This window comes from Gouania willdenowi, chromosome 20, assembly GCF_900634775.1.
Source record: "Gouania willdenowi chromosome 20, fGouWil2.1, whole genome shotgun sequence".
Lineage (NCBI taxonomy): Eukaryota > Metazoa > Chordata > Actinopteri > Blenniiformes > Gobiesocidae > Gouania > Gouania willdenowi.
Window position 1 is genome coordinate 5,334,739 of NC_041063.1, and position 25,940 is coordinate 5,360,678.

Consider the following 25,940-nt stretch of genomic DNA (forward strand, 5'->3'; position numbering starts at 1 on the left):
AGGTGATTAATTGTAATTCAACTTTGGTCATTGAGAATGTAATTGTAATTGACTTTTTTCTCTGTTTGTTTTTTAATACAAATTTTATTGACAAATTGCAAGTTTACAAATCAGTAAAACAACATCAGAGGAACAAAGAACAAAGTCAGGGAAAACATCAAAGTAAGAATGAAACAGCATCACAGTGTGTGTCACATGGAGATACAGAAACAGTTGTTCATTTAGAAACAGTTCTTATTAATATAATATCTAAACTCCATTAATAAAAGAACATTTAGACAGTTTCAGTTCATGAATATGGAATTTTGCCAATAATATTATTGGTTATTAAAGCTAAAAATAACATATTTTGGTGTTATTTCTATCATGTTTTTGGTTGTGTTGTAAACATAATCCTTAACCATATTCCAGAATAATAACGTTTATAAATTGGCAGAAGTAAAATAAATGTAAAACCATTTCATTTTAACAAAATGTGCATTTATCACTATTATCGGTATATTTGGAAATGATCATGTTCCAAAGATGAATGTTATGTAATATTTGAAATTCACATTTGAAATTAACTGTAATTAGAAAAATAGTTAATGTCAATGTCATTGTAATTGAGTTGTAATTGAACATAGATAATTGAAGACATAATTGTAATTTTATCTTTTTATTTGACATCCTCAGGTGAGTTGGTAACTGATCTCCTCTGTGACGTCACTGTGGAACCTGATCCTGGCCCCGCCCCCTCCTCCTCTTCCTCCTCCAGTTCAGGGTCTGAGGGTGAAACATGGCGCTGGACTTCCGGACCTGAACGGGACCAGGACATGGAGAAGCACCGGTACCGGAGGATCCAGGTGAGAACACACCTGGACCTGAACCTGAAAGTTTGAACCTTCTACCTACGTCACTGATGTTTACATTCAAAGACATTTGTTCAGCTTTAAATGATGAAAAATGGGTTTTTTAATAAGAAAAAGTTGATCAACGTGTCAGAATTAACATGAAAACCTCTTAAAAATCACGGGATTTGAAGAAAATTAGGTCAGAATTTTTTTTCAAGACAAATGTAACGGGTTCTCAACACGTGGGTCGCGGCCCTGTCCGTACATAGAGTCATGTGGAATTCAGATGGTGAAAACTGGGAACATTTCCAACATTTTTGATGCTTGTTAAACTAATAGACTGACCTAACACAGACGTGTACAGCACGTGTTCTCAATCTCAGGGTCAGGACCCCGTTTACTGGAATTACTATTTACCAGAATTACTATTGCAACAACACATCATCAGTAGGGTAAAACTAACCTGTCTCACGACCCCCTGCTTGTGTCGTTCGACACAAGCAGGGGGTCCCCAGATGCCTTAAAAAACGAAGAATATTTCTGAACAATTTCAGCCCATTTTTGCTTATTTTTACCTTTTTCTGCAACTCCACCATATTTTAACCTATTTTCATCACTTTTTCTTGCCATATTTTTGCTCCTTTTAATGTATTTTTGCGACATTTCTCCCATTTCTGACACTTCTACATCATATTTTCTTTTTTGCACATTTTTTCTACTTTCCAGACATATTCAGCACTTATAAATCCTTTCAACCACTTTTACACCTAATGTCACATATGTTGACCTATTATTGTCACTTTTAACCTCTTTTCATCATCTTTTTTTTTGCCACTTTTAAGAAATATTGACAACATTAACTCTTTGTACATTTTCTAGTCCGTCTTTGCCCATTTTAATTTGTAACTTTTAATCAATTTCCAAAATATACAAAATGACTTGAAAAAACAGGGATAACGAGCACTGAGCACGTCTTCAATAATAGTGTGTGTGTGTGTGTGTGTGTGTGTGTGTGTGTGTGTGTGTGTTTGTGTGTGTGTGTCCTGTTCACTGTTGTTGTTCTTTGTCTTGTCACACATGGTCCAGAGTGGTGTTCCATAAAGCGGGTTATGTTCAAACTCTGAGTATGTTACCATGGCAACATTGTCCATGAACTAAACCTGGTAGCTGACAGGTTTTATCAAAGAAACCCTGGGTTTCTACCTGGCTCCGCCCACCTGAGCATCATTTCTGAACACTTTAATGAACCTTAACACTTTTCTCTGAAACACATTAGTAACATCACACACCACAGACGTGTTCACATCATTACTAATGTTGTTTGCTTTACGTTTTTTTAGTTTGTTTTTTCTGTCCAAACGGTAGTTTTCTTTCTAACATTGTGGATACAGATCATTAAGTGAAAGACACTGAGAGGTTGATCTGCATGAAAACATCTACTGACGTCTGTAGTAAAGTTCAGTGAATTGTGACGCTGCTCTTGGAAGCGATGGGTCACGGGTTCACGTCCCGCTTCAGGGTTTTTTACGACATTTTTTAGGACATTGAGATGACTCTGACGACACAATTACATTAAAATCAATATAAATGACGTGATATGAAGCGGCAGTCACTGTGTTTATATCCAGTGTAACAGGAGGGCTCTCCTATGCTGCTGACACGTCTCCTCAGACACATTTTATTCATATTATTCACCGCTCGTCACGTCACTGAAGTGATGAAGCAACCAAAAAGTGACTAATTACAGGTGATTTAAGCCACTATAGTCACTGAAGACTGAATGCACCTTTAGAACAGGCTCATATTCCTCAAACACCGGCTTATTTCACCATCAGGGTGAATAAATCACTCTCTTCTGGGTGGTTGCCATGGCAGCTCGACTCATCTATGATCCATTGATGATGGCTTTTTATCGCGCGTGCACGTAAGTAACCCCAGGTTTACATACTCAGGGTTGATTGACCCACTTCATACCAGCTGTAATGGAATCAGATACCCAGAGTTTACCATCGCGGGGTATGTTGCCCCAGAGTTTATGGATAGACTCAGTTTGTTAACCCTCCTTTATGGAACACACCTCTGGAGAGCTCCTGTCCTGCATGTCTCAGGTGTTTCACTGAATCTAACCAAGTGTGATAACGAGCTGTGTTTTCCAGTGAACAAACATGTGATTGTATCTGACCTGAGGGTCACATGATCAACATTTAGAATAATGACCAATCAGAGCATTGACAGGAAACAACAAAAGATGAGTTTCCTAATGTTTTCCCTTTGTGTGTTTTGTGATGTTGTTTTGTGTATTTGAAGTCATTTTGTTGCTTTTTTAAATATTTCTGTGTATATTTGTAGCCGTCTTGTGAGTTTTTTGAGTATTTTTTTTGTATTTTTGTCATCCTTTTGTGTATTTTTAATAGTTTGTTTTGTGTATTTTTTTGTCATGTTTTTAAGACATTTGATGTATTTTATGTGTCATCACTGTGGGATGTTGATCATGGTTCCTGGGAACCTGCAGTTGGCATCCCTCTGTGATTAACAAAGTATACATTAGTTATTATTGCCATCTTTTTGTGAATTTTTACTGTTTTGTGTACTTTTCTGTCATTTTGTGTAACTCCTTTTTCATTTTGTATATTTTTTCTGTGTATTTGCAGTTTTCTGCTTAATTTTGTGTCTTTTTGTTGTGTTTTTACTCTTTTTTGTGTACTTTTCTGTCATTTTCTGTTGTTTTTTTTTAAAGGTCTTTTGTTTTTGTTGTCATTTTGTTTGTTTTTTATTTATTTATGTGAATATTTTTAACAGTGTTTTTGGAATATTTTTCTTGTCCCTTTGTGTATTTTTAGTGTTTTGTGTACTTTTCTGTCATTTTGTGTGTTTTTGGTGGCTTTTTGTCTATCTCCTTTTTCATTTTGTGTTTTTGTTGTAGTTTAATGTGTCATTTTGTGTATTTTTCTCACCCTTTGTTGTTGTTTTCTCTGTTTTTCTTATATTTCTGTGTGTATGTGTAACTGTGAGTAGTTTTGTGTGTTTTTCTGTGGTTTTGTGTACTTATTGGATGGCTGCAGTGACCCCTGGGCCTCTTGATCTAAAACATGCAGGACAGAGGCTCTCTAGGGCTGAATAGGAGGAGTGTAACTCATACACATTGTGTAACAACGTAACACTCTGAGCACTAATGGTCACATGACACCAGAACAGGATCAATGTTTGACTTTAATCTGTGTTTTTCTTCTTGTTTTCTGACAGTTCTCCCTGATTGGTTCTCGCTCTACCAGCACAAATGATCCTCCATCTTCTTCCTCCTCCATCATCCCTCCTTCCTCCTCCTCCTCCTCCTCCATCATGTCTCCATCCTCTGAGGTGAAGGTGTTAGATCCGCCCCCCCTCAGAGTTCTTCCTCTCTGAGTAGATCACAGTTTGTGGAGCGTGTGCGTCGCAGTAACCAGGCGTGCCAGCAGGGGGACTTTTCATTGGCTATCCAGCTCTACAGTGAGCCTGACCTTTGACCCCCACAACGACGTCCTGTACAGCAACCGCTCAGCAGCCTACATCAGAGTGGGCCGCTATAGCCCCGCCCTCAACGACGCCATCAAAGCTTGACTCATCAACCCCAAGTGGCCCAAGGTAGGAGCTAACCCCCCCCCCCATTTATTTTATAGATCTGAGTCACTGAATTGATCTGATTCATGAGAGTCATTTGAATTCCCACCATGGCCAGTGTTCTTACACTTTTATTATTTAATTTGATTTGATTTAATTTAACGAGTACAGTGCCCGTCGGAAGTATGCATTCATGTGGGAGCATAAGGGGTATAATTGCGTATTTTTGTATCTTTCTGTTGTGTTTTTGTGCATTTTTTGTATAATAATAGTTTTTTGTTGCCATTGCATTGTGATTCTGGAATCTTTTTGTGTATTTTTGTATCTTTTTTAGTGTAGTTTTGTGCATTTCTGTTATTTTGTGTATTTTTGTATAAATATTTTGTTTTGTGTATTTTGAGTCATTTTCATATGTTTGTTGTTTGGTGTATTTTTCTGTAGTGTATGTATTTTGGAGTCATTTTGTGTGTTTTTGGAGCCTTTTTGTATATTTTTATGCATTTCTGTTGTCATTTTGTATAAATGTTTAGTTTGTAGTTTTATTTTACTCATTTAGTATATTTTTATTATAAATACTGTGTGTGTGTGTGTGTGTGTCTGTGTGTGTGTGTGTGTGTGCGCCAGCCAGCCATCTCCTCTGTGCGTTATCTATCACACATGCGTGCGCGCTTCTTGCACAATAACCATCGCAGGTTGTTAAGAGAGACACGGTAACTACGGTAGCCAGTTAAGTCAACTATTCATCAGCATGTATGTCTATGCTGTACAACCCCTCGACTAAGAGAAAGTTTGTCACACCAGTGCCACCACTGGATAAGTTTGTGTAGAGCCCTGATAATAATAAATATGTTGATAGGGATATAATATTAATAGTGAAAGTAGTTATAGTAATAAAAGTAATGTTGTAATGATATTAATGGTAATAATTGCAATAACAAAATAATAATGTACTAAAAACAATACTAATAATAAACAATATTAAATAATTATAAGGTAATATAATGATAATATAGCAATGCTAATAATACAATGAGAACACCAGTAACTATAATACAATAAAAACAATAACATAAAATAATAAGGTAATAGCAATAATAATAATAATACAATGACTATAAGATTAAAGAATACTACAAAAGAAGAATAATATAAGAATAGCAATAACAATAATATAATACTGTGCGTGTGTGTGTGTGTGTGTGTGTTAGCTATGATATGATCAGTGTGGAGATGGAACAATGTGGCTGTAGTTACATTAGGCCCAATTGGAATATTGATCCAGAGGGTACCTCAAAGTTTGGATGAGTCCGTAGTGGTCCTTCTCTGTGACAGACTGGTTGTGGAAGAAAAGTCTGATGCCACAAGACGCGGTTCTGGACCAATGGGTGTCCACAGGGTCCATTCCTGGGCCTGGTCAGCTTCAGTGGTTCGGCTCACAGGCATTTGTCCTTATTCAGAATCAGCACAGTTTTCCCTGCTTCTGGTTTGTGTTATCTTCACCACAGTTATTACTTATTGAGCCTCTCTTTGTTCAGCCTGAGGCCATATATCGTCTATATAAATGTTATATATAATGTGTCCCACTGTGTGTAAAGCACTACAAATACTTTTTCATAATACTTCAGTACTTTCTTTAATAGAAAACACACAACATGACACTAAAAACACACAAACCATTACAAAATGTGTTGTTATTTTGTTTATTTTTGCTGCATGATTTCAGTTTTTTATGTATTTTTGTAACTGTTTTGTGTTTTAATTTTATTCATTCCTTCATAAAATCTGACTAGTTACCTAGGTATGTTCTGTGGGGAGTTTGCATGTTCTCCTCATGCTTATGTAGACAGATTTTCCTCCAACTGCCCAAAAACATGTACGTCAGATGATGTTGCCCTTCTCTCTGCAGCATTAATTCTTTCAAAATAAAAGCACAAGATTATTTCTTCTGCCTGGGACAAATAAATGTCTGCCAACAAATATAAACAGATCTGTGACACACATTTGGGTCTCGACCCAATCACAACACTAAAAAAATGTGTTTGCCATTTTTATCGTGTAAATATTGAATTGAGTTGTTTTATTTGTTTAAATTGAACCCTTCTTTTAACTGAAAACCATCGCTGACGGTGCACTTTGTGTGTGTTCCAGGCAGCGTCCAGCACTCTGAGCAGCCTGGGCCACGTGTACACAGCCATCAGTGACTACCCCAACACTCTAGCTAGTCATTAACAGTGTGTGATGTTAGCCAAACAAACACAATCACTGCTAACTGAGGCTCGACAGCTGGGAAACATGGGCTCAGTTTATACTGCGTTAGGAGACTTTACCAACACTGTTCACTGTCATCAGCAGCACCTGGACATCGCTAAGGTACGCCATGGAAACAGTCACAGTAAAGCAGTGGTTCTCAACCTTTGGGTCACGAGACACTGGGAGGGGGTCGTCAGATAGCTTTAAAAAACTAAGAATATTTTTGAACAATTTCAGCCCATTTTTGCTTATTTTTACTTTTTTTTTTTTTACAACTCCATCAAATTCACCATATTTTAACCTATTTTCATCACTTTTTCTTGCCATATTTTTGCTCCTTTTAATGTATTTTTGCTACATTACTCCCATTTCTGACACTTCTACATCACATTTCAATGATTTTTCTACAAATTTTTTCCACTTTCCAGACATGTTCATCACTTATAAACCCTTTCTACCACTTTTACACCTAATGTCACATATGTTGTCCCATTATTGCCACTTTTAACCTCTTTTCACCATATTTCGTGATTATTTTTGCCAATTTAACCACATTCACCATTTGTCATGCCCAATGTTTGCCAGTTTAAACTAAATGTTCCAATATTGATATTTGAACCCTTGTTTTCCACTTTTTCTCTCTGTTTTTGCAACTTTTAACCAATTTCTGTGGTTTTTAAATTCCCATTTCACCACATTTTCCACCATTTTTGGTCACTTTGAACCCATTTTATTAGTGATTAAAACCAGGATTTCCATCTTTAAGATGACTATAATAATAATAAACGTTCCTAGATAACAGTGGATATTATTCAGATGAATAAATAAATGTGGTTATCACAGATTCATTGAACAATAGACCATCATTTTGCTGACTTTATGGATGGACCCCAAAAATCTCTCCCCTTTATTTCCCCTTATAGATGGCCCTGTCTCCACATGACTGTTTTTCAATGTTCATGTCTGTGTTCAACCACCTTCAGCTACAGTGGGGGTCCCCGCCCTCTGGAACCTTTATTTTGGGGGTGGTGGCCTAATAAAGGTTGAGAACCACTGGTATAGAGAACAGTTCTGTTATCATTACTCAGCATTATAGATTGATGTGTGTTGCGTCTGCAGACATTAAAGGAGCGTTCCGCTCAGAGGGACTATGAAAAGGCCGTGTCGTACCACAGTAAGGTTCTAGAGCTGGGCCAGGAGCTGTCGGACAGAACTATCCAGATGAGGGCGTACGCTGGGCTGGGACACGCCACACGCTGCGTGCAGGTCAGCCTTTCAGCTCATTAAGAGAGATCTGAACCAATAATGAACGTGTAACGTAATGACTGGCCTGTGCAGGACCTGGAGGGGGCTGGGCGGGACCACCAGAACCAGCTGCAGACGGCCCAGGACCTCCAGGACCACGCTGCACAGTGACGAGCCTCTTCCAATCTGGGTAGGATTCACTTTATACATGAGACAGGTTTATTCTTCTTCCATCAGTGATAAGAGCCTCTGCCTTTTTTAAAAAAAATGTTTATTATATATTCACAAGATATTATTCAAAAAAGAAGACAAAAACAATCTTGCTGGCATTACTATGTGGATATCAAAGAAACTTCAAAGCAAACATCAAAGTGATCAGCAGACGCCTCTGACGTAGACTGGCAGATGTCACTCGAGTCGAAACATGTCAGGAGACGAAGTAGAGAAGTAGTAGACCACAGGGTTGAGAACGCTGTTGAAGTATGTGAAACACTCCGAGGTGTAGAAGGCCACGTTGGCCTTTTCAAAGCAAGAGCACTCGTCGTACCAAACCTTGAGGATCCATAGGGAGAGGCGGGACATGGTGTTGGGCAGAAAACAGGTGATGAAGATCAGCGCCACGGCCAGGACAAACTGCACGGCGCGTTAGATCTTCCCTCTCCTCTCCATGGCTCTTCTCCTCAGCTGCCACGCGATCCTGACACTGCAGAAAGCCACGATGGAGGTGGGCAGAAAGAACTGGATGACGTAGAAGGCGTTGTGCAGATGTTGAAGCTCTCACACTGCATACGGTTGTTGGATTCAAAGAAGTGCTCATCGGCCAGAAGATGTCCAGTGGCCAGAAAGATCAAGACCCAGAGGCCGAGAGAAACCCAGAGGGTTTCTCTCTCAGAGACATCCTGTTGATCTGGCTCAGAGGTGCACGATCCTCAAGTATCGATCCATAGCCACTGCAGTAAGGAAGAAGATCCCTGCTGCTCGGTTTGCAGCCAGCAGGAAGAGGTAACTGTAAATGTTATCAGAGCAGGAAGGACCAGGCCATTATAAAACTATTATACAAGGGATTAACACGTTGATGATGATGATGATGATGGAGAATCAAAAACCAAGCAACCAGAGGATGTTTCAGGTGAATCAAACATGTAAATATACCAGGAAAACAATATAAGTGTCAATGATTATTTTTGCTAATTCTTTTTAATCAAATACCAAACAACAGCTGTTAATACGAATACGAGGAAGTGATCAGGTGGGTTGGACCCAAAGTCCTCGTAATGAAACTTACAGCTAAAACAAAGGACTGATATGTACAAAGTCAAAGAATAGATATTTTTGTAACTTCAGTCCGTGCTTTATTTCAGGGTTGCAGGGTGATTTGTGATAAACAAACGTCAGGACCACTGAGATTAAAATAACGCTTTCAGAAAAAAAGGCAAAAGAAGAGATTTATGGATACTTTAAACTAGTGCTAGGACTTTAATGCTTTAAATTGCAATTAATTATTTACAGAAAAATAAAGCACTTAACAACCCCACAGTTTATAGTTTTTTTGTCAAAGCCAAAGGGGGTGGAACCTTTCTCGTTTCACAAGTTCCTGGTATACCCATATTACTGACACAGACCACAACACAAGAAACAGGAGAACCAGAGAAGAAGTTGTTGCTGTGCTTCGTGGACGTTCATTTTTATTTAAATAAAAACACTGAATACAAAACGAAAGCCTCAGCTAGCACCTTAATGCTAAACATGTAGCAGCTCGCACCTTAATGCTAAACATGCAACAGCTAGCACATTAATGCTAAACATGCAGCAGCTAGCACCTTAATGCTAAACATGTAGCAGCTAGCACCTTAATGCTAAACATGTAGCAGCTAGCACCTTAATGCTAACAACATAGCAGCTAGCACCTTAATGTTAAACATGTAGCAGCTAGCACCTTAATGCTAAACATGTAGCAGCTAGCACCTTAATGCTAAACATGTAGCAGCTAGCACATTAATGCTAAACATGCAGCAACTAGCATCTTAATGCTAAACATGCAGCAGCTAGCACCTTAATGCTAAACATGCAGCAGCTAGCACCTTAATGCTAAACATGCAGCAACTAGCATCTTATTGCTAAACATGCAGCAGCTAGCACCTTAATGCTAAACATGCAGCAGCTAGCACCTTAATGCTAACAACATAGCAGCTAGCACCTTAATGCTAACAACATAGCAGCTAGCAGACAGTGTCTCCAATCCACACTGGACACTCAGACAGGGTTCAGAACCAAAATGAATAAAGTCAGTGGATAAATGATTGTAGTGGACAGTCGACAACTCTCTGTGGTAGAGGATGTGGGCGGGGCTAGAAGCACTGCTACAGACCCAACTTATCAACTGCTATGTAGAAAAACTATTTCAAACTAAATTCATCATCTTCATCAGTTGCTCTGTTTATTTCATGATATCCACAGATATTCTAAATATTTTACACTGTTCAGTTTATACTTCTCTGGAATGTTCTGGACTCAGTGATGTTTTTTTATTTTAATACAAAAACTACATTTGATTTAGAAAGTTTACTAAATATCTAGAAAATGGTGAATATATCTTAGATAAATGTAAGTTAGTGCTTTGTGAACAATACAATCATAATATTCTTTATTCATATTACACATTATGTTAGCACTCAGTGATGGAAATAATAAACACTATATAGTTGTTTAAGATCATTTATTGTTTTCATTGATTCAGTCATGTACTGTATACCAACATACATTTAAATTAGGAAAATGTTGCTTCTCGTGTCAAATATTGTAATGAGATTTATTTAGATTAATTAATGAGTCTCTAATAATTAGTGTTACTTTGAACACAACAGCAGTTATAACTAGGTAAGGTTTCAGTAAACTATCTTTGTGTAAATGTACATTTTAAAAGCTAAATTAATTCATTTTAAACTTTTTTTAATATCTGAAATATTGAATACAACAAATTAAATTTGTAGATTTAGATTTTTTTATTTATGTTTTTATTTTTAACATGTAAACAGAATATCATAAGAAACAACAAAAACATAAAGAATCTCAAGATATATTCACATTTCAGTTTACAATTTATATTACCAAAGTGGAAGAAGTACATACTTATTTAATCATATCCATAAATCCCTTAATGTTTTTATTTTTTTTTGGTAATTAACGAGCTTCTCACTGGTGGTGTAAAGAGTAATGAAATATCATAGTCAAGTAGAAGTACTGTAAGTTACTTGATTAAAATTGTACTCAAAGACAAGTAAAACATCTCATGCATAAACTTAAAAAGTTAGAGACCAAATGTTGCACAATTGTAACTTCATTTATTTTCCACAAAGGCATCTGTATAAAAGAGCTGCTATTGCAATAAACTTTATATTCTCCATTACTAAGTTCACTTTCAGTTTATTTTAATGCAGATGATTCAAATCCGTAACAGCTATATTTATTTAACAAAATATTATAGTTTAATAACTTATTTTAGCTCTAGTTCCTCTTTCTCTAACTTTTGAATCCAAGTCCCTCATGTCGACTACTACATTTGTATAAACATCAATAGATCATAATGATGGAATGAATAAATAATAACACACATTTTAAAGAATCTAACTTTCTAAATAAGTGAAATAAACAGTATTTAGTGTCTCCTGAAGAGATTTATTTCAATAGGTTTTTTTTTTTTTTTTAATCATTTAAGGTCATTTTCCTCCTAATGTGGGACCAACACTGACCTTTATATTTTCAATTCATGTTCTAATAAAAATCATTTCTATCATAAGTTTTTTGTGTCATTTTGTGTATTTTGTTTTTTGTCTGTTTTTTGTGTTGTTGGTATTTTTTTAAATATTCTGTGGTTTTTTTTAGTGTCATTTTGTTTATTTTGTTGTTTATTCTTTTTATTATTCAGTATAATGTTCTCTTATTTGTGTGTTTTTGTTGTCATTTTGTGAGATGCTGGTAATATTTAGTATGATTATCTTTTTTTTTAACTAAAAACAAATATTATTAAACCACATTTTAAAATGCTTTTAATTGTTAATTTTCCTCTCACTTTATCTCTAGTACCCCCTGTAGTGCCATCGCCTACCCCTAGGGATAGAATGACAGCGGCGGAGCCAGGCACCAGGCACCGCAACCTCACACCAATGCTGCCAGCAGACCCCGCCGGAGGCCACCCCCAATCACCCACTTGCTGACACGAGGCACCCCAGATGCCAGCACAGCCCGGAGGACAGTGGGCCCCAGCCACCAGCCCTACCCCGCCCAGGGCGGCGCGGTGCCCTGCTGAACCGCGGCTAGTCGCCAGACGGCGGGGGAGCGCGCCTCGAGACGCCAAACCCAAAGACCCACCCCCGGGACACCCCGACCAGACACGGCACCCACGGGGCCCGGCGCCCCCAGCCAGCAGTCCAACCACCCCCAACGCGGATCCGCCAGGACCGGAGCCACCGGCCGCGCCCGCACACACACCCACCCAGCATGATCCAGGGGAGGCCCCAGCGCGGGCGAGGCCCCACAACACACCCTTCCCTCCCCCCCGAAGTTACACAAGCCGGCCCCTGCAGTCCCCCAAGTGAGCCCGGAAGGGAGGGGCGACCCGGCCCACCGCGCCAGCGGCACCCTCAGCGAAGGCACACCCCAGGGAACAAGGCCAAGGCGCCCAGACCGGCCGGCGGAGCAACCCACCGCAACACCTCGCCACCCAACAACCCAGGAAAGAGTGGCAGGGAAACACGCAGGCCCCCAGCCCCAAGGGCCACCCAGACGTGCACGGAGGGGGCAGGAGAGCAACACCAAACCGCCCAGGGACTGAACGGGATTTTAAGTCGACTAGACAAATCCCTGTCCAAGAAGCTTTTGTCTGTTCCGGAGTTCACGACGGCCCTGGAAGTGAACTTCACACCATTAATGGAGATTAATAAGAGCTTGCGTGAATGCGGGGGCAAGCAAGGTGAACAGAAGTCCTCAATCTGGTCATGATCTTTACACTATTTGTGACTCATACTGTCGCACCTGTGCTGCCACTTGCTCCATCTTTAAGGACAGTGTGTATCCCACCTGAGCTTGGTGCTGGAACTCCTTGAGGCACCTGTTGACTGTTCCTGATGAGTCCATCGTGGCCAGATTTTTCTGAAAGGCGATGTGTACAGGTTTGGACCTAGAGACAGGGACAGAGGCAACAGATGTGTTTAGATGGCTCCTTTCTGTCACCACGTCTTGGATAACTAGGAAACTTAGCATGTCAAACACTAAGGAAACGAGGAAGAGAAATCCCTGCCGTGTTGCAGGCTTCACATCCAAATAGAATTTAAAAGAAAATATCACTTTCCACACTCCATTTTTACTCCCAACACAGTCTGGACTGGAAGTTCATCGTGGGGATCCACATCATGAACTCCACTGGTGCGTTCTAAGAACAACAATGTATTAATTGTCCACGCAAAGCACTTTCAACAAATAATGGCAACTATGAACAAGTGAAACTTGCGCCTGTCAAACCAAACAGAATAGTTAAATTAGAACTGATGACCTTATCACTGTCGAGGTAGGAATGATAACATTATCACTGAGTCCATCGAATCAGGAGGTGGGGGTGGGGTGTACAAAAATAAATTCGACATCACACACCCTTTAGCCAAACAGCAGCCATGTTGAAAATCTCAGGTCAGTCTGATCCTGATCTGCAGAGATATTTGAGGAACACACAGAAACACAGACAGACAGAGATCTGTTGTTTTTATAAAGAGATATGAACTCCAATGTTTATGAAATGATCACAGAAACTAGAAATCTATCATCTCAACAATCACTGTCTCCTGGACAGTTACAGATGGACTCACCTAAAAGGCTTCATTTACTCTCAGGTGAATCGGGTTAAAAACCAACATGAAGTACGTCAACATGAACCATGTGGCCATACCAGCCTGTTATTGCCCGATCTCGTAAGATCTTTGAAACTAAACAGGTCTGGGCCTGGTTAGGAGACCACTGAGAATTCCAGGTGCCACATTGGGGGACAGTAGCTCCAATGGTATCTGTCATTGTGTCCTTGGGCAAGGCACTTTACCCACATTGCCTAGTATGAATGCAGTGTGTTAGTGAATGTTGGTGGTGGTCGGAGGAGCCGCTGGCACACAATGGGCAGCCTCGCTTCCTTCAGTCTGCCCCAGGGCAGCTGTGGCTACTATAGTAGCTTACCACCACTAAGTATGGAATGAAAGAATAATGCCTTAATTATGTAAAGTGCTTTGAGTGTCTATGATAAAGCGCTATATACTGTATGCATTATTATTATTACAACAGAAGGAGATGAGAAAGCAGGTGAGGCCGATGAAGGAGATTGTGGAAGTTCTCCAGAAAACCCAGGAGGAGCACTCACAGAGGAAACATGAGGTATGGAATCTGCAGGTTTGGAGCTTTGTATAAGATCTTTGTAGGGTTAAATGTGACTATGCAGGGAGGTAATGTATAACAAGCCCCCATTTGTTCACAGGAGCACACAGTGTCGTCTCCAACTGAACGACCCCATCCTGAAGGAATCCCACAGTTAACAATGTAAGAAGCTGGTGATCTTATCACTCTGCTAGTGCTAGTTTCACTTAATACTGCTTTTCTAATCCGTCACGTCAGCGCATCAACAGGATGTGATCAGAAAGCTGTCGGCCCTTCGTGGACATCTCAGAAAGGAGGAAAAACAACTGGAGGTCCAGGTTCATTAAACTCAAACAATCCCTGACTACATTGGATCTAACAGGTAACACTGATCAACAAGAGATTTGTGTTTGGGTGGAACACAGACAATGGAAAAGAAATGCTGCTTTTTGGATTCGAATTAGCCGATCTAATTATATTCAATCTAACCTCACATATGACAGGGATTAGACACACACCTGGCATTTTAACTAGACAAAGTTGGTCAATTGATATATTTTTTTTTCCCTATTTGTTTAAACACAGAAGACAATCCAGAGCAGACAATTTTTGATCTGCACCAAAAGAAGCTCCTTGGACATTAGTTTACTGCCATTTTCCAGCTCCTTTACATGTGAACAAGGACAACATCAGGAAGTTTGACCAGTTTAAACACAGAGGTAATAAAGGACACACTCACACAACACTGGGACTATGGTGCTTTTCTCCTCATGGCTTTGTGTTTATTTCTAGAATATCTGGAATATGATCAAAGCCATCAAGTAGGTGTTTTTTTTTTTTTTGTTTTTTTTTAACTGTTTGATCCAGAAGTTGATAAGGGTTACTACTGCAAAATGTAGACCTCTTAAATGTTCTTTTTTGTATGTCTTCTCTTAGAGAAATCCCAGTGGACATTCAGCCCAGAGAGACAGCATCTTAGAGTCTGATTCCACTTTTATTGGTAAATCAGGCTGATCGTGAACTTTTTCTCACACTTTATGCATGGATGGGATTTGACATTGGATGCATAAAATCCCACAATGATGAACACAATATGTAAAATGTAGAGTAGCAGTTTGCAGTCGAAACATGTCAGGAGATCAAAGTAAAATAAGTTGTCTAAACAAATGAAACGTTATTCTTTTTTGTTTGTTTATTTTTTTATTGTTGTAATCAATATCCTTTGGGGTTTTTTTTTTACACACTGACTCATGTGTATATTCTCCCAAAATTTTTTGGAGGTATAACTATGAGTTTATTTTTTTGTTGTGATATCAGTTTCTGTGAATTGTCATTGTATTTTTTCTATGTTTGTAATAAAAAGAAATAAATCTCTGTTTCAACACATTTCTGTGAGACTGACGCTGCATTCAAGGCAACTCTGAACTCTGTGTTTGATCAGGTAAAAGGTCAGAGAAATTGCAATAAATGCTATAATGTTTGTATGATTAAGCAATGATTAATCTAACAAAGCAAGGCGACATTATAGCATATCTCAGCAACAGGGCATGCAGAGTGACTCACGTAAAAACATCAATGACGTAACTTTTTCATTTCACTCTATGTAATTTCTATGTTCTGGATTGTTTTCCCCCATTACTTTAGAAAAAGGATTGGAAACGAATTAAACATAATTTTGCACATGATGCTGGTCTATCCTTACCCATTGATAACAACATATCTGTGAGGGTACGTGTTCACTCTTTTGTCTTTGTGCATGTGTAGTAATTTCTGTTTTAGTTCAGTAAGTGATTCCATAGGAACACTTTGTATTGTCAAGACAGTTTGTTAGAAAACAATAACAAAAAAGCTACAAAAACCATGACCAATAAGCCATGTTTTCTTTTTTTGTGGAGGAAACTCTTTAAATACAAAAGTACATTTTGTGTATTGTGTCTTGTCATAAAAGCTGAGCTGCAGGAAAGGTGTGCTTAGGAGTAAGACATGGGATGTCAAATTACAGGGAAAATTCCCTCACAAGTAATGACTTAATTTGTTTTTCTCAAAGGAAAAACTGAGAGAAAAAAGAATACAACCTCTCCCTCGTGAATGAAGCCCAAAGCAGACAGATAAGGAGGAGAGCATCTGCTGTTCCTTTACCTGTAAGTTCATCAGCCAATAAACAGTCGAAACCATTTGTTTGTGTTATTGTTGCAGAGTAGGTAAAAAAATCATTTTGGTCTGTATTTTCATGACAGGAAGTTGGGCGACAACCAATCAGGGCCTCCTTACACTGAATCACAAACTATTGTTAATGAATGCTTTATCATTCACCTACACTAAATCTCTCACACACATTATCAACTACATTACATATTATAACAAGATGGCGCCGTGGATGGTTGCCTCGGTACTGCGCTCTCTCGTAGTTGTTGTGTTTTTCTTTATTTTTGTAGTTTCTTGCTCCCCTTCTCTGGTCTCTTTCACCAGAGAAGAACTATTAAACGTAGGACAGTCCTCTGCTGATCTTTTTTCACCGGTTCTCATTGAACCAGAAAGTTATGCGGAGATTCTCACCGGAGGAGCAGCAGCTCTCTATGGAATTTGTAGGAGACGCCGCAGACGCAGACGGGGTAAACGAGCAGGCGCGCTCGTCAAACTGAGGCAGCGGGGATTACGCACTGTGCTTCCATCCATTCACCTGGCAAATGTCCGCTCACTGGCAAATAAAATGGATGAACTGCTGCTTCTAAACACCAGAAACTCGGACTTTTGCAGATCCGCCGCCCTGTGTTTTACTGAAACCTGGCTCAGTGAACTCATCCCGGACAGCTCTCTACATCTACCGGACTTTCAGCTCCTCAGAGCGGACCGCGTAAAAGAGCTCTCTGGGAAGACGAGGGGAGGCGGAATATGCTTTTACATTAACCAAGGTTGGTGTACAGATGTCACAGTGTTGAAGCAGACGTGTAGCCCTAATCTGGAGAGTTTTTTATAAACTGCAAACCGTTCTATTCTCCACGGGAGTTCTCCTCGTTTGTCATGATTGGTGTTGACATCCCACCTCAGGCTTGCGTAACAGAGGCGTTACAGCACCTGGCCGACCAGATAGCAGACGTGGAGAAAAAACATCCTGACTCTTTGCTAATCATTCTCGGGGATTTTAACAGAGCAAATCTAACCCACCAACTCCCAAAATACAGACAGCATATAAAGTGCCCCACCAGGGGTGCTAACACACTGGACCACTGCTACACTGTAATAAAGGATTCATATCACTCTGTTCCCCGTGCAGCTTTGGGGCTCTCTGATCACTGTCTGATTCACCTCATCCCCACCTACAGGCAGAAGTTTAAATCTGCTAAACCTGTAGTAAGGACTGTAAAGAGGTGGACAGAGGAGTCAAAGCAGGAGATACAGGACTGCTTTGACTGCACTGATTGGAGTGTTTTTGAAGCTGCATCAGACAACCTAGATGAACTGACTGATACTGTGACATCTTACATCAGCTTCTGTGAGGACATGTGTGTGCAGACCAAGACTTTCTGCACATACAACAACAACAAACCCTGGTTCACACCTCAACTTAGGATGCTGCGTCAGGCTAAGGAGGAAGCCCACAGGAGTGGGGACAGGGACCTGTTCAGGCAAGCCAAGTACACACTATCCAGGGAGATCAAAGTAGCCAAGAGGTGCTACACTGAGAAGCTAAAACAAAGCTTCTCAAACAAAGATCCTTCTGCAGTGTGGAAAAGCCTGCATGAAGTTACCAACTACAGGAAACCCTCCCCCCACCCTACTGGTAACAAAAGACTAGCTAGAGACCTGAACAGCTTCTACTGCAGGTTTTCACACCCACCCCCCAGCTCATTAGCATCAGCCCATCACCTGGACTCTGCCCTTCCTGCTCCCCCTACTCCCCCCCCTACCTCACCCTCTGACCCCCCACCTGCCCTGAAGATCAATGAAAGAGATGTGTGCCAGCTTTTCAAAAAACAAAAGATCAAAAAGGCTCCAGGACCAGACGGAGTGTCTCCTTCCTGCCTGAAAGCCTGTGCTGAGCAGCTGGCTCCCATCTTCACACGGATCTTCAACACATCACTGGAGCTGTGTGAAGTACCTTCCTGCTTCAAAAGTTCCAGCATCATCCCAGTCCCCAAGAAACCTGCCATCACAGGACTTAATGACTATCGACCCATTGCTCTGACGTCTGTAGTCATGAAGTCCTTTGAGAGGCTGGTTCTGAGCCACCTGAAAAAGATCACAGGACCCCTGCTGGACCCCCTTGCCTATCGGGCAAACAGGTCTGTCGAGGATGCAGTCAACATTGGACTGAACTACATCCTGCACCACCTCGACTCCCCAGGGACCTACGCTAGGATCCTGTTTGTGGATTTCAGCTCTGCATTCAACACCATCATCCCGGACATCCTTCACCAGAAACTCACCCAGCTCACAGTGCCGGCCTCCACCTGTCAGTGGATCACCAACTTCCTGACTGACAGGAAGCAGCAAGTAAGGCTGGGAAGCATCACATCCAGCACCCGGTCACTCAGCACTGGCGCCCCCCAGGGGTGTGTTCTCTCCCCACTGCTATTCTCCCTCTACACCAATGACTGCACCTCAGGGGACCCCTCTGTGAAACTCCTGAAGTTTGCAGATGACACCACCGTCATCGGTCTCATCCGGGACGGGGACGAGTCTGCCTTCAGACGGGAGGTGGAACAGCTGGCTCTTTGGTGCAGTCAGAACCATCTGGAACTGAACCCGTTCAAGACCGTGGAGATGACAGTGGACTTCAGAAGAAATCCCCCCCCACTCCCCCCCCTTACCATTTTAAATAGGGAATTGGCTACCGTGGACTCCTCCAGGTTCTTGGGATCCACAATCTCACAGGACCTGAAGTGGTCCTCCCACATAGACTCAACCAGGAAAAAGGCACAGCAGAGGATGTACTTCCTGCGTCAGCTGAGGTAGTTCAACCTGCCCCAGGAGCTGCTGATCATGTTCTACACCTCCATCATTCAATCTGTTCTGTGCACCTCCATCACTGTCTGGTTTGGATCTTCAACCAAACTAGACAGACACAGACTACAAAGGATAGTCAGGACTGCAGAAAAGATCATTGGTGTTGATCTGCCCTCCATCCAAGACTTACACCTGTCCAGGGTCAGGAAACGGGCAGGTAGCATCACTGCAGACCCCTCCCACCCTGCACACAATCTGTTTAAACTCCTCCCCTCAGGCAGACGCTACAGATCACTGTACGCCAAAACAACCCGCCATAAAAACAGTTTCTTCCCCCAGGCTGTCACTCTGATCAACACTAAACAGTCAAAGAGTGTCAGTCCTGTTTCTGTGAAAAAACCCTGGAACCAAACATAACAACCCTGGATCAATCTGACACTGAGAATGTTCATGTACATACCTTTAATTTAAATGTTCTCCTGCACTACTTATCAATGCTCTACTGCTCTATTTTCCTTTTATTATTATTATCTTACTTTTCTATTATTTTCCTTCTTTTATCTTATTTTTTAATTTTTATTTTGTATCTATTTATTTATTTTTTATACTATTATTATTATTATTATTATTATTATTATTATTATTATTATTATTATTATTATTATTATTATTATTATCATCTTGTTATTTGCACATTCTAGTCTAACTACTGTTTATATTTATACTTATGTTTATACTTATTATCATCTTTTCTAGTTGATTGTTTATTGTTGAATTTTTTTTGTTTTCACTATTGGAGAGAGCACAGTTGACCGAGTCAAATTCCTCGTGTGTACAACATACACTTGGCGAATAAAGATGATTCTGATTCTGATTCTGATTATAATTTTTATGTCTTTACGTATTTGATTGAGCTCTGGTCTTGTATGAATATGTACCTTAAGATTAAAAGTGGCAGTCAATGCAGTTTACAGTAGAAAGTAAAAAATGACAGAAAACATGAATCATTGTGTACATTACCAACTAATTAATTTGTAGAAATCTTAAATACACAAATTCAATGAAATTTCACAATAATTGCAAGGCTCACAAATGTTCTTTGCTTACATCACATGATCTCAAATTGTTAAAAAAAAAAACTCAACCTTTTTCAAAAGCCTAGCATTTTTCCTGAAATTATTCCACCACATTTCTATGAATTAATTAAAAAAAAAAAAATGGTCACAAAATCAAAATGATTTAAAGTGAATATTCTGTTAGGACTGATATCTGACACTTATTGTTTGGATATTGTCTGTATTAGATATTTTATTTATTCATACCTGGAAGTGCAAACTAAGGCACATTAATCATAAAAAATACTAAATTCTGTGGCCCAATTGACATAAAACTAGTCTCAATTTGGCCCCTGAACTAAAATAAGTTGAGACAAAGTTTGCTCAGAAACTACAGGATCTCAACTTAATTTACTATTTTTAAAATCTCACCATACATTTTGACCAACAGATGTCCCCATTGAGCGTTGTGTGTCCGTGTGAGTTTCTACTGTGACACGGTTGTGTAGCATCATTAAAGGTGTGTTTATGTCTTGTTTTGTGCAGTAGTTGATGTTAGTTTGTCTTGTAACACTCAAAATCCATTGTTCTTATCCTTAATGAACTGAAAGCAGTGTTTGCCATGTAAAATGTTTTTCCCCCGTATTTTTGAAGCCAATAGTTTGCATTATAAATGTATCAAACACTACTCTACGCCTTGATAGGTTTATTGTTGTCTTTATTATACTAAATAATTAGTTATTGTAACATAAGTGTAACGTCCGAGTTTTAGGGGCTCTAACTTGCTGTTGTAGACGAGGAACACACGACTTATGCTACAACACTTCCGGACACAACCCGATGCATACCGATGACGTCACTTACATACATGGCGCATCTTAACAGCACAAAACCAATTCGAAGTGTGACGTCAGTGCCGCTGTTTGGAACAACGCCTTTTTCTTAGATACGTCATAAATTCAGCTTTGAAGAATCTACAGGATCGAACCCTCGAAGCATTGTGTACCTTTGTGCTTTCAAATTAACCAAATGTGTTCTCAAAGAAGCCATAAACAAGCAAGAACAAAGGTAATAGAAAATGAAATGAGTGAATATGTGTCAGGGTTGTTATACTAAAATTGGATTTGTTTTTATTTAGTCTTTCCGATTTTTATTTATTTCTTTCAATTTACTTATTTATTTATTTAATTTTTTTTTTCATTCCTTAAAACAAGGCTTTACACAGCAAAAAAAATAAATCTATACATAATGACTGAAAGGGTTAAGGCTGAAGTATATTTCTTATTATTGCCTTACCCAATGAGCACAATTCCAAAATACACAGAACCAATTTTAATCTAAATACTTTTCACAGTTTGGAGCTGGTGTGAGTGACGAAAATATGCTGCATTTTTCAGCTGACAGAGGTAATGTATAATCTCATCATCTGATAGTAAACACGGGGTTTACTTTTTGCTACAAGCTGCCTGTTTGTGTTTTGCACTCTACAGGTTTAGGTTCAGGATCCAAGCTGGGAACAGACTATGAAAGAAAGAAGAACAAACTTCAACCGCTGGCTACTGGACTCATGATTGGTAAACACATTTCAAATACGAGTAAATATCCTGGCTTCACCCTAGTCAGGAACATCACTGGTGTTTTTGCAGGAGTGTCAGAGGAAGAGAATAAATTGATAGCTGCGACGAAAAAAGAAAAATACAAAGCGGAATTGTTGAAGCAAATCAATGAAAATAAGAGAAACAAAGTCAGGTAAGTTTTTTTGTTTTTTTAAGTGAATTGAACACTGAGGGAAAAGTAAAGAAGGATTGAATACGTGTATCTGCCCTTGTTTGATAGAGGGAAAACACTTGAGGAGACGGTTGGTGTCACTGGAGCTACAAAAAAAGATCTACATAAAAAGGTAGAAAATAGCAGTAGGAAGTAATAAATAAAATAGGAAGTAATATATAAAATAGAATTATATATATATATGGATAGAAACACCATTGTTTGTCTCTTCTGTGTGATGCTTAATGCTCTAGCTTCCTGAACAGGAAACTCAAAAGAATCCTTCAAGAAGCTCACAGGAGGACTTCAAAGAACCACTGATGAAGTGTTCTGGGTTGGAAACTGGTGCACCTAGAGATGAGGCCTTGTTGGACCATTCCAGTGAAACCTCCCACAGGAACCTCTCACAGGGGCTGGGAGACATGGCTGTACCCAGGTAGCTCTCAGCTGTTCAATGGCACCATGGTAAAATGTTAGCTGCACAAAGCTCAGTCTTTTCTTACTCTACAGGGTTGCTGGTTTGGATCCTGTAGTTTGTCCTCTTTGCTACACTCCACTTCATGCATCTCATCCTTTTTATGGGACTCTAGCATATGCTCCTCCTCATCCTGATGGGACTCTAGCATATGCTCCTCCTCCTCATCATTATGGGACTCTAGCATATGCTCCTCCTCATCCTGATGGGACTCTAGCATATGCTCCTCCTCATCATTATGGGACTCCAGCATATGCTCCTCCTTCTCATCATTATAATGGGACTCAAGTTCATCCACTTGATCCTCCTGACGGGGCCAGTTATCCATTGGAGCCAACTCTTCCTGACAATCAAGGTAAATAAAGTATTACAACTATCATCATGAAAACACAGATAAAACTTTAAAATGAGATTTTAAGAATATTTTTAAATGAACTACATAAATTATTTTCACTCACACTCATTGTGATGAGTATTCTGCAGACTTTTGTTACCTTTGTTCTCACCATCTTTGCATTAATTAGGTGATGGCATTCATTAATTGTTACTGGGTGTAAATTAGATGAATTCACATTAAAGCAGTTTATATTCATTTATTAAAATGCTACAAAGGAAATGTGAAATGTAGGTGATATATTATTGAACATCATTTTTTTTTTTTTTTTAACAAATACTGCATACCTGTGTTTGTTTAATCAGATGCTCTGTGTAGAGAGACTTCTCAGTCTGGAAGGCCAATTGGCCAAAGATCATCTGCAGCTATTGAGTGAGTGTTCTCTGCATCTTGATGTCATCATACAGTGGTTTTATGACGTGTATCAAAAAGTTACCAATGTAAATCTCTATGTGATCACTTCCAACTTCCAGACTCTGTGCTGAGAATTCCAGGCAGCAGGGAGAAAGCAAACAGAGCCACTGGGAGGCTCTAAGACAGCAGGTGAATTCAGAATACATGCCATCATATAAAAGGCTACATCGTTTTGTAAACAACCTGTCTCACTGTATTACAGATCAATGAGAGAGAAAAGCTCAAAAAAATGAAGAAAATAGAGGAGGAGCGTTATAATGCTAAAATAGAAGCTGAGAGGATGGCCTACAATCCCTGGGGAAGGGGTGGAGGAGGTGCACCGGTCACAGACGAACAAGGCAACCTCCATAGTAAGTTGATGAGCTAAAGGTAGATGTGAAAAATAATCACTAGCCAGTTTCGTTTTGGAGATTAAGACCTTTCTTTGCCTTTAGGTGACTTGAGACAAATGCACAAAGTGAACAAGGAACGGCGCTTGTTTCCTCGGTGTCCCAGAGCCGGAGCTCACGTTCCTGTTTCCCGTCCTCTGTCAGGTAGTATTTTCTTTTGAATTTTCCAATTACACTTTGCATTGGCAATGTTTGTTTATATCTTTTATCTTTTGGGATTTGCAGCTCTCACTGGTGAGCGTTGCTCAGAACAAGTGAACAAGCACAACCAAGAACTGAAGCAGCAAGTAAGCATGCAAACAGTCTCGACAAATATTCAAACCTAACCTGGTTTCATCTACTCAGACTGACTGGAGATTTAATTCTTGTTATGTTCTTTTTAGATAGAGGAACGCCGTAGAAGGAAGGCTGAGGAGAAAGAGCGTGAGATGAGGGAGGAGGAAGAGCTGGATAAAAAGATAGAGAAGGAGAGGGCTCTGCTTCACAAGATGTACGAGGAAGAACAAAAGCAGCTCAAGATGAAGGTCCTTAAAAAAGGAACTTATTAAATAAATTTTTAGCACAACTGTGGTTTATCATACAGATGTCTTTTGACATTTATTGTTCTTTCCAGTCATCCAACGCTGTAAAATCATTTCAGACACAAACATTCAGCAAAAGGTGTCTTTTATCAGACAGATTCCAAAATATGTTCATCAAGCTAGATTCAGTCATTAAATGGGTCCAAAAAGCAAACTTGAAACAACAATGTATTAAAGGGGACATATCATGCTAAATCCACTTTTTTAGCCCTTAAATGCATTTTGTTGTATATTTAGAGTGTTTAGAAGTACAGAAAAAATCAAATTAGTCTCTTCAGGTGCTCCGTAGATATCTTTATATTCTGTTTTGCTCATATTTTTCAATCTGTTTCTATTTTTCTATTCCCTATTACGTTTTTTGAACTATTACATCACAGTATTTGCAGTGGAACTGCCAAATTAGTCCATCAACTCCAGGTCCAACACTTCGAGCAATCCGCCATTTTTATTTCTCGCTTTTATTTTGTAGTCCAAGCTCAAGGATGCCGAAGTTACGAGAGGATAAGTCAAAATGTTGGGTTGTTGGATGTAGTAACCCACACGCTTCATTACACCGTCTCCCAGCATCAGAACCTTTTCAAAGTTCCTGGTTGAGTTTTATTTTTCACAGAAATGTACCCACATCTGTGGGTAAGGTCATTTTTGTGTGCGCGAAGCACTTCAAGGATGACTGCTTCTGCAACCTCCGCCAGTATAAAGAAGGATTTGCCGAAAGACTTTGTCTGATTGAGGGTTCAATTCCTTCTATCTTTGGAGACGATGAACAGAGCACTTCGGTAAGCTGTAAATAACGCTCAAAAGTGTGATGAAAAAACGTCCCTGTCATTGTTTTGTTAGCATTAGCAGTTGCACCGTCTTCAGACTTCATATGTTAGCACTGTGTGCTCGTTTTAGATCCTTGATGATATGGCCTACGTGATTTAATATAAGTCTAAAGTTTTCATTAGTCATTTCATTTTGCCGTTTTTGTCTTTGAAAAGACTGTATTAAAATGCATTTTGTGACGTTAGCTTGGCGCTAGCGTTAGCTCAGTGCTTGTGTTAGCTCACTTGTTAGGGTTCTGCAGGTTCATCATCTTCATTTTCATCTCGCTCCGCTGGGTCCAACTCTGGCTCAAACATGTAAGGCTGGATGGACAAGTCTTCTGTTGTTGACATTTTGTAAATAACCTCTGAATAAAAAGTTTATGCGCCGCTACATAGCCGTATCTCTTCTATCAAACTACAAAAATGGCCGAAGAGGGTGGAGTTGAACCGAGTGTCACCTAAAAAGGGGGCGGGGTATGGAGTGTCTCATTGGCATTTAAAAAGACCGCACCAAAACGGGTTGCTCTCAGAAGCACATCAGAAAAGGGGTAGAAAAGGGGTGGAGCTATAATAATGAGGAATTCAGACCCAAGCATTGCAGTTCTGCTTTATAAAGACCACAACTGTATGATTTATATCTAAAAAGGAAGGATTTAAAACCATGATTTGTCCCCTTTAATTGTTCACACACAGCACTTTTAACAAATAATGGCAACAAATATGAACAAGTGAAACGTGTTACGTGTACTCTCACAAACTATACAGAATAGGTATGTTTTAGGCCATATTGTTTCCCT

At 39.6% G+C, this 25,940-nt stretch overlaps 1 protein-coding gene, 1 long non-coding RNA gene and 1 pseudogene across 2 annotated transcripts; 2 read left to right on the forward strand and 1 right to left on the reverse strand.

Annotated features, from left to right (window-relative positions):
• The first annotated feature begins 706 nt into the window (after positions 1–706).
• On the forward strand, positions 707–6,835 carry LOC114454510 (uncharacterized). Its single transcript, XR_003672550.1, has 3 exons — positions 707–845; positions 4,077–4,454; positions 6,579–6,835. It is a non-coding gene; the product is annotated as an uncharacterized LOC114454510 (long non-coding RNA).
• Positions 6,836–8,333: 1,498 nt separating this feature from the next.
• Positions 8,334–13,797, reverse strand: LOC114454525 (hydroxycarboxylic acid receptor 2-like; annotated as a pseudogene).
• A 7,582-nt stretch (positions 13,798–21,379) lies between these two features.
• Positions 21,380–24,304, forward strand: LOC114454526 (centrosome and spindle pole associated protein 1-like). Its single transcript, XM_028435074.1, has 13 exons — positions 21,380–21,385; positions 21,715–21,723; positions 21,808–21,891; positions 21,964–22,066; positions 22,154–22,217; positions 22,339–22,520; positions 22,595–22,914; positions 23,259–23,325; positions 23,427–23,496; positions 23,570–23,717; positions 23,802–23,900; positions 23,982–24,043; positions 24,140–24,304. The coding sequence occupies exons 3-13, from the start codon at positions 21,885–21,887 to the stop codon at positions 24,302–24,304; spliced, it is 1,287 nt and encodes a 428-aa protein (XP_028290875.1). The 5' UTR covers positions 21,380–21,385; positions 21,715–21,723; positions 21,808–21,884.
• The last annotated feature ends 1,636 nt before the right edge of the window (positions 24,305–25,940 follow it).

Bases quoted from the DNA above. Each gene is read 5' to 3' on its own strand.
- LOC114454526 (XM_028435074.1), top strand. The intron at 23,497-23,569 runs GTGAATTCAGAA...ACTGTATTACAG, and splicing joins GGGAGGCTCTAAGACAGCAG to ATCAATGAGAGAGAAAAGCT. The intron at 23,901-23,981 runs GTAGTATTTTCT...TGGGATTTGCAG, and splicing joins TGTTTCCCGTCCTCTGTCAG to CTCTCACTGGTGAGCGTTGC.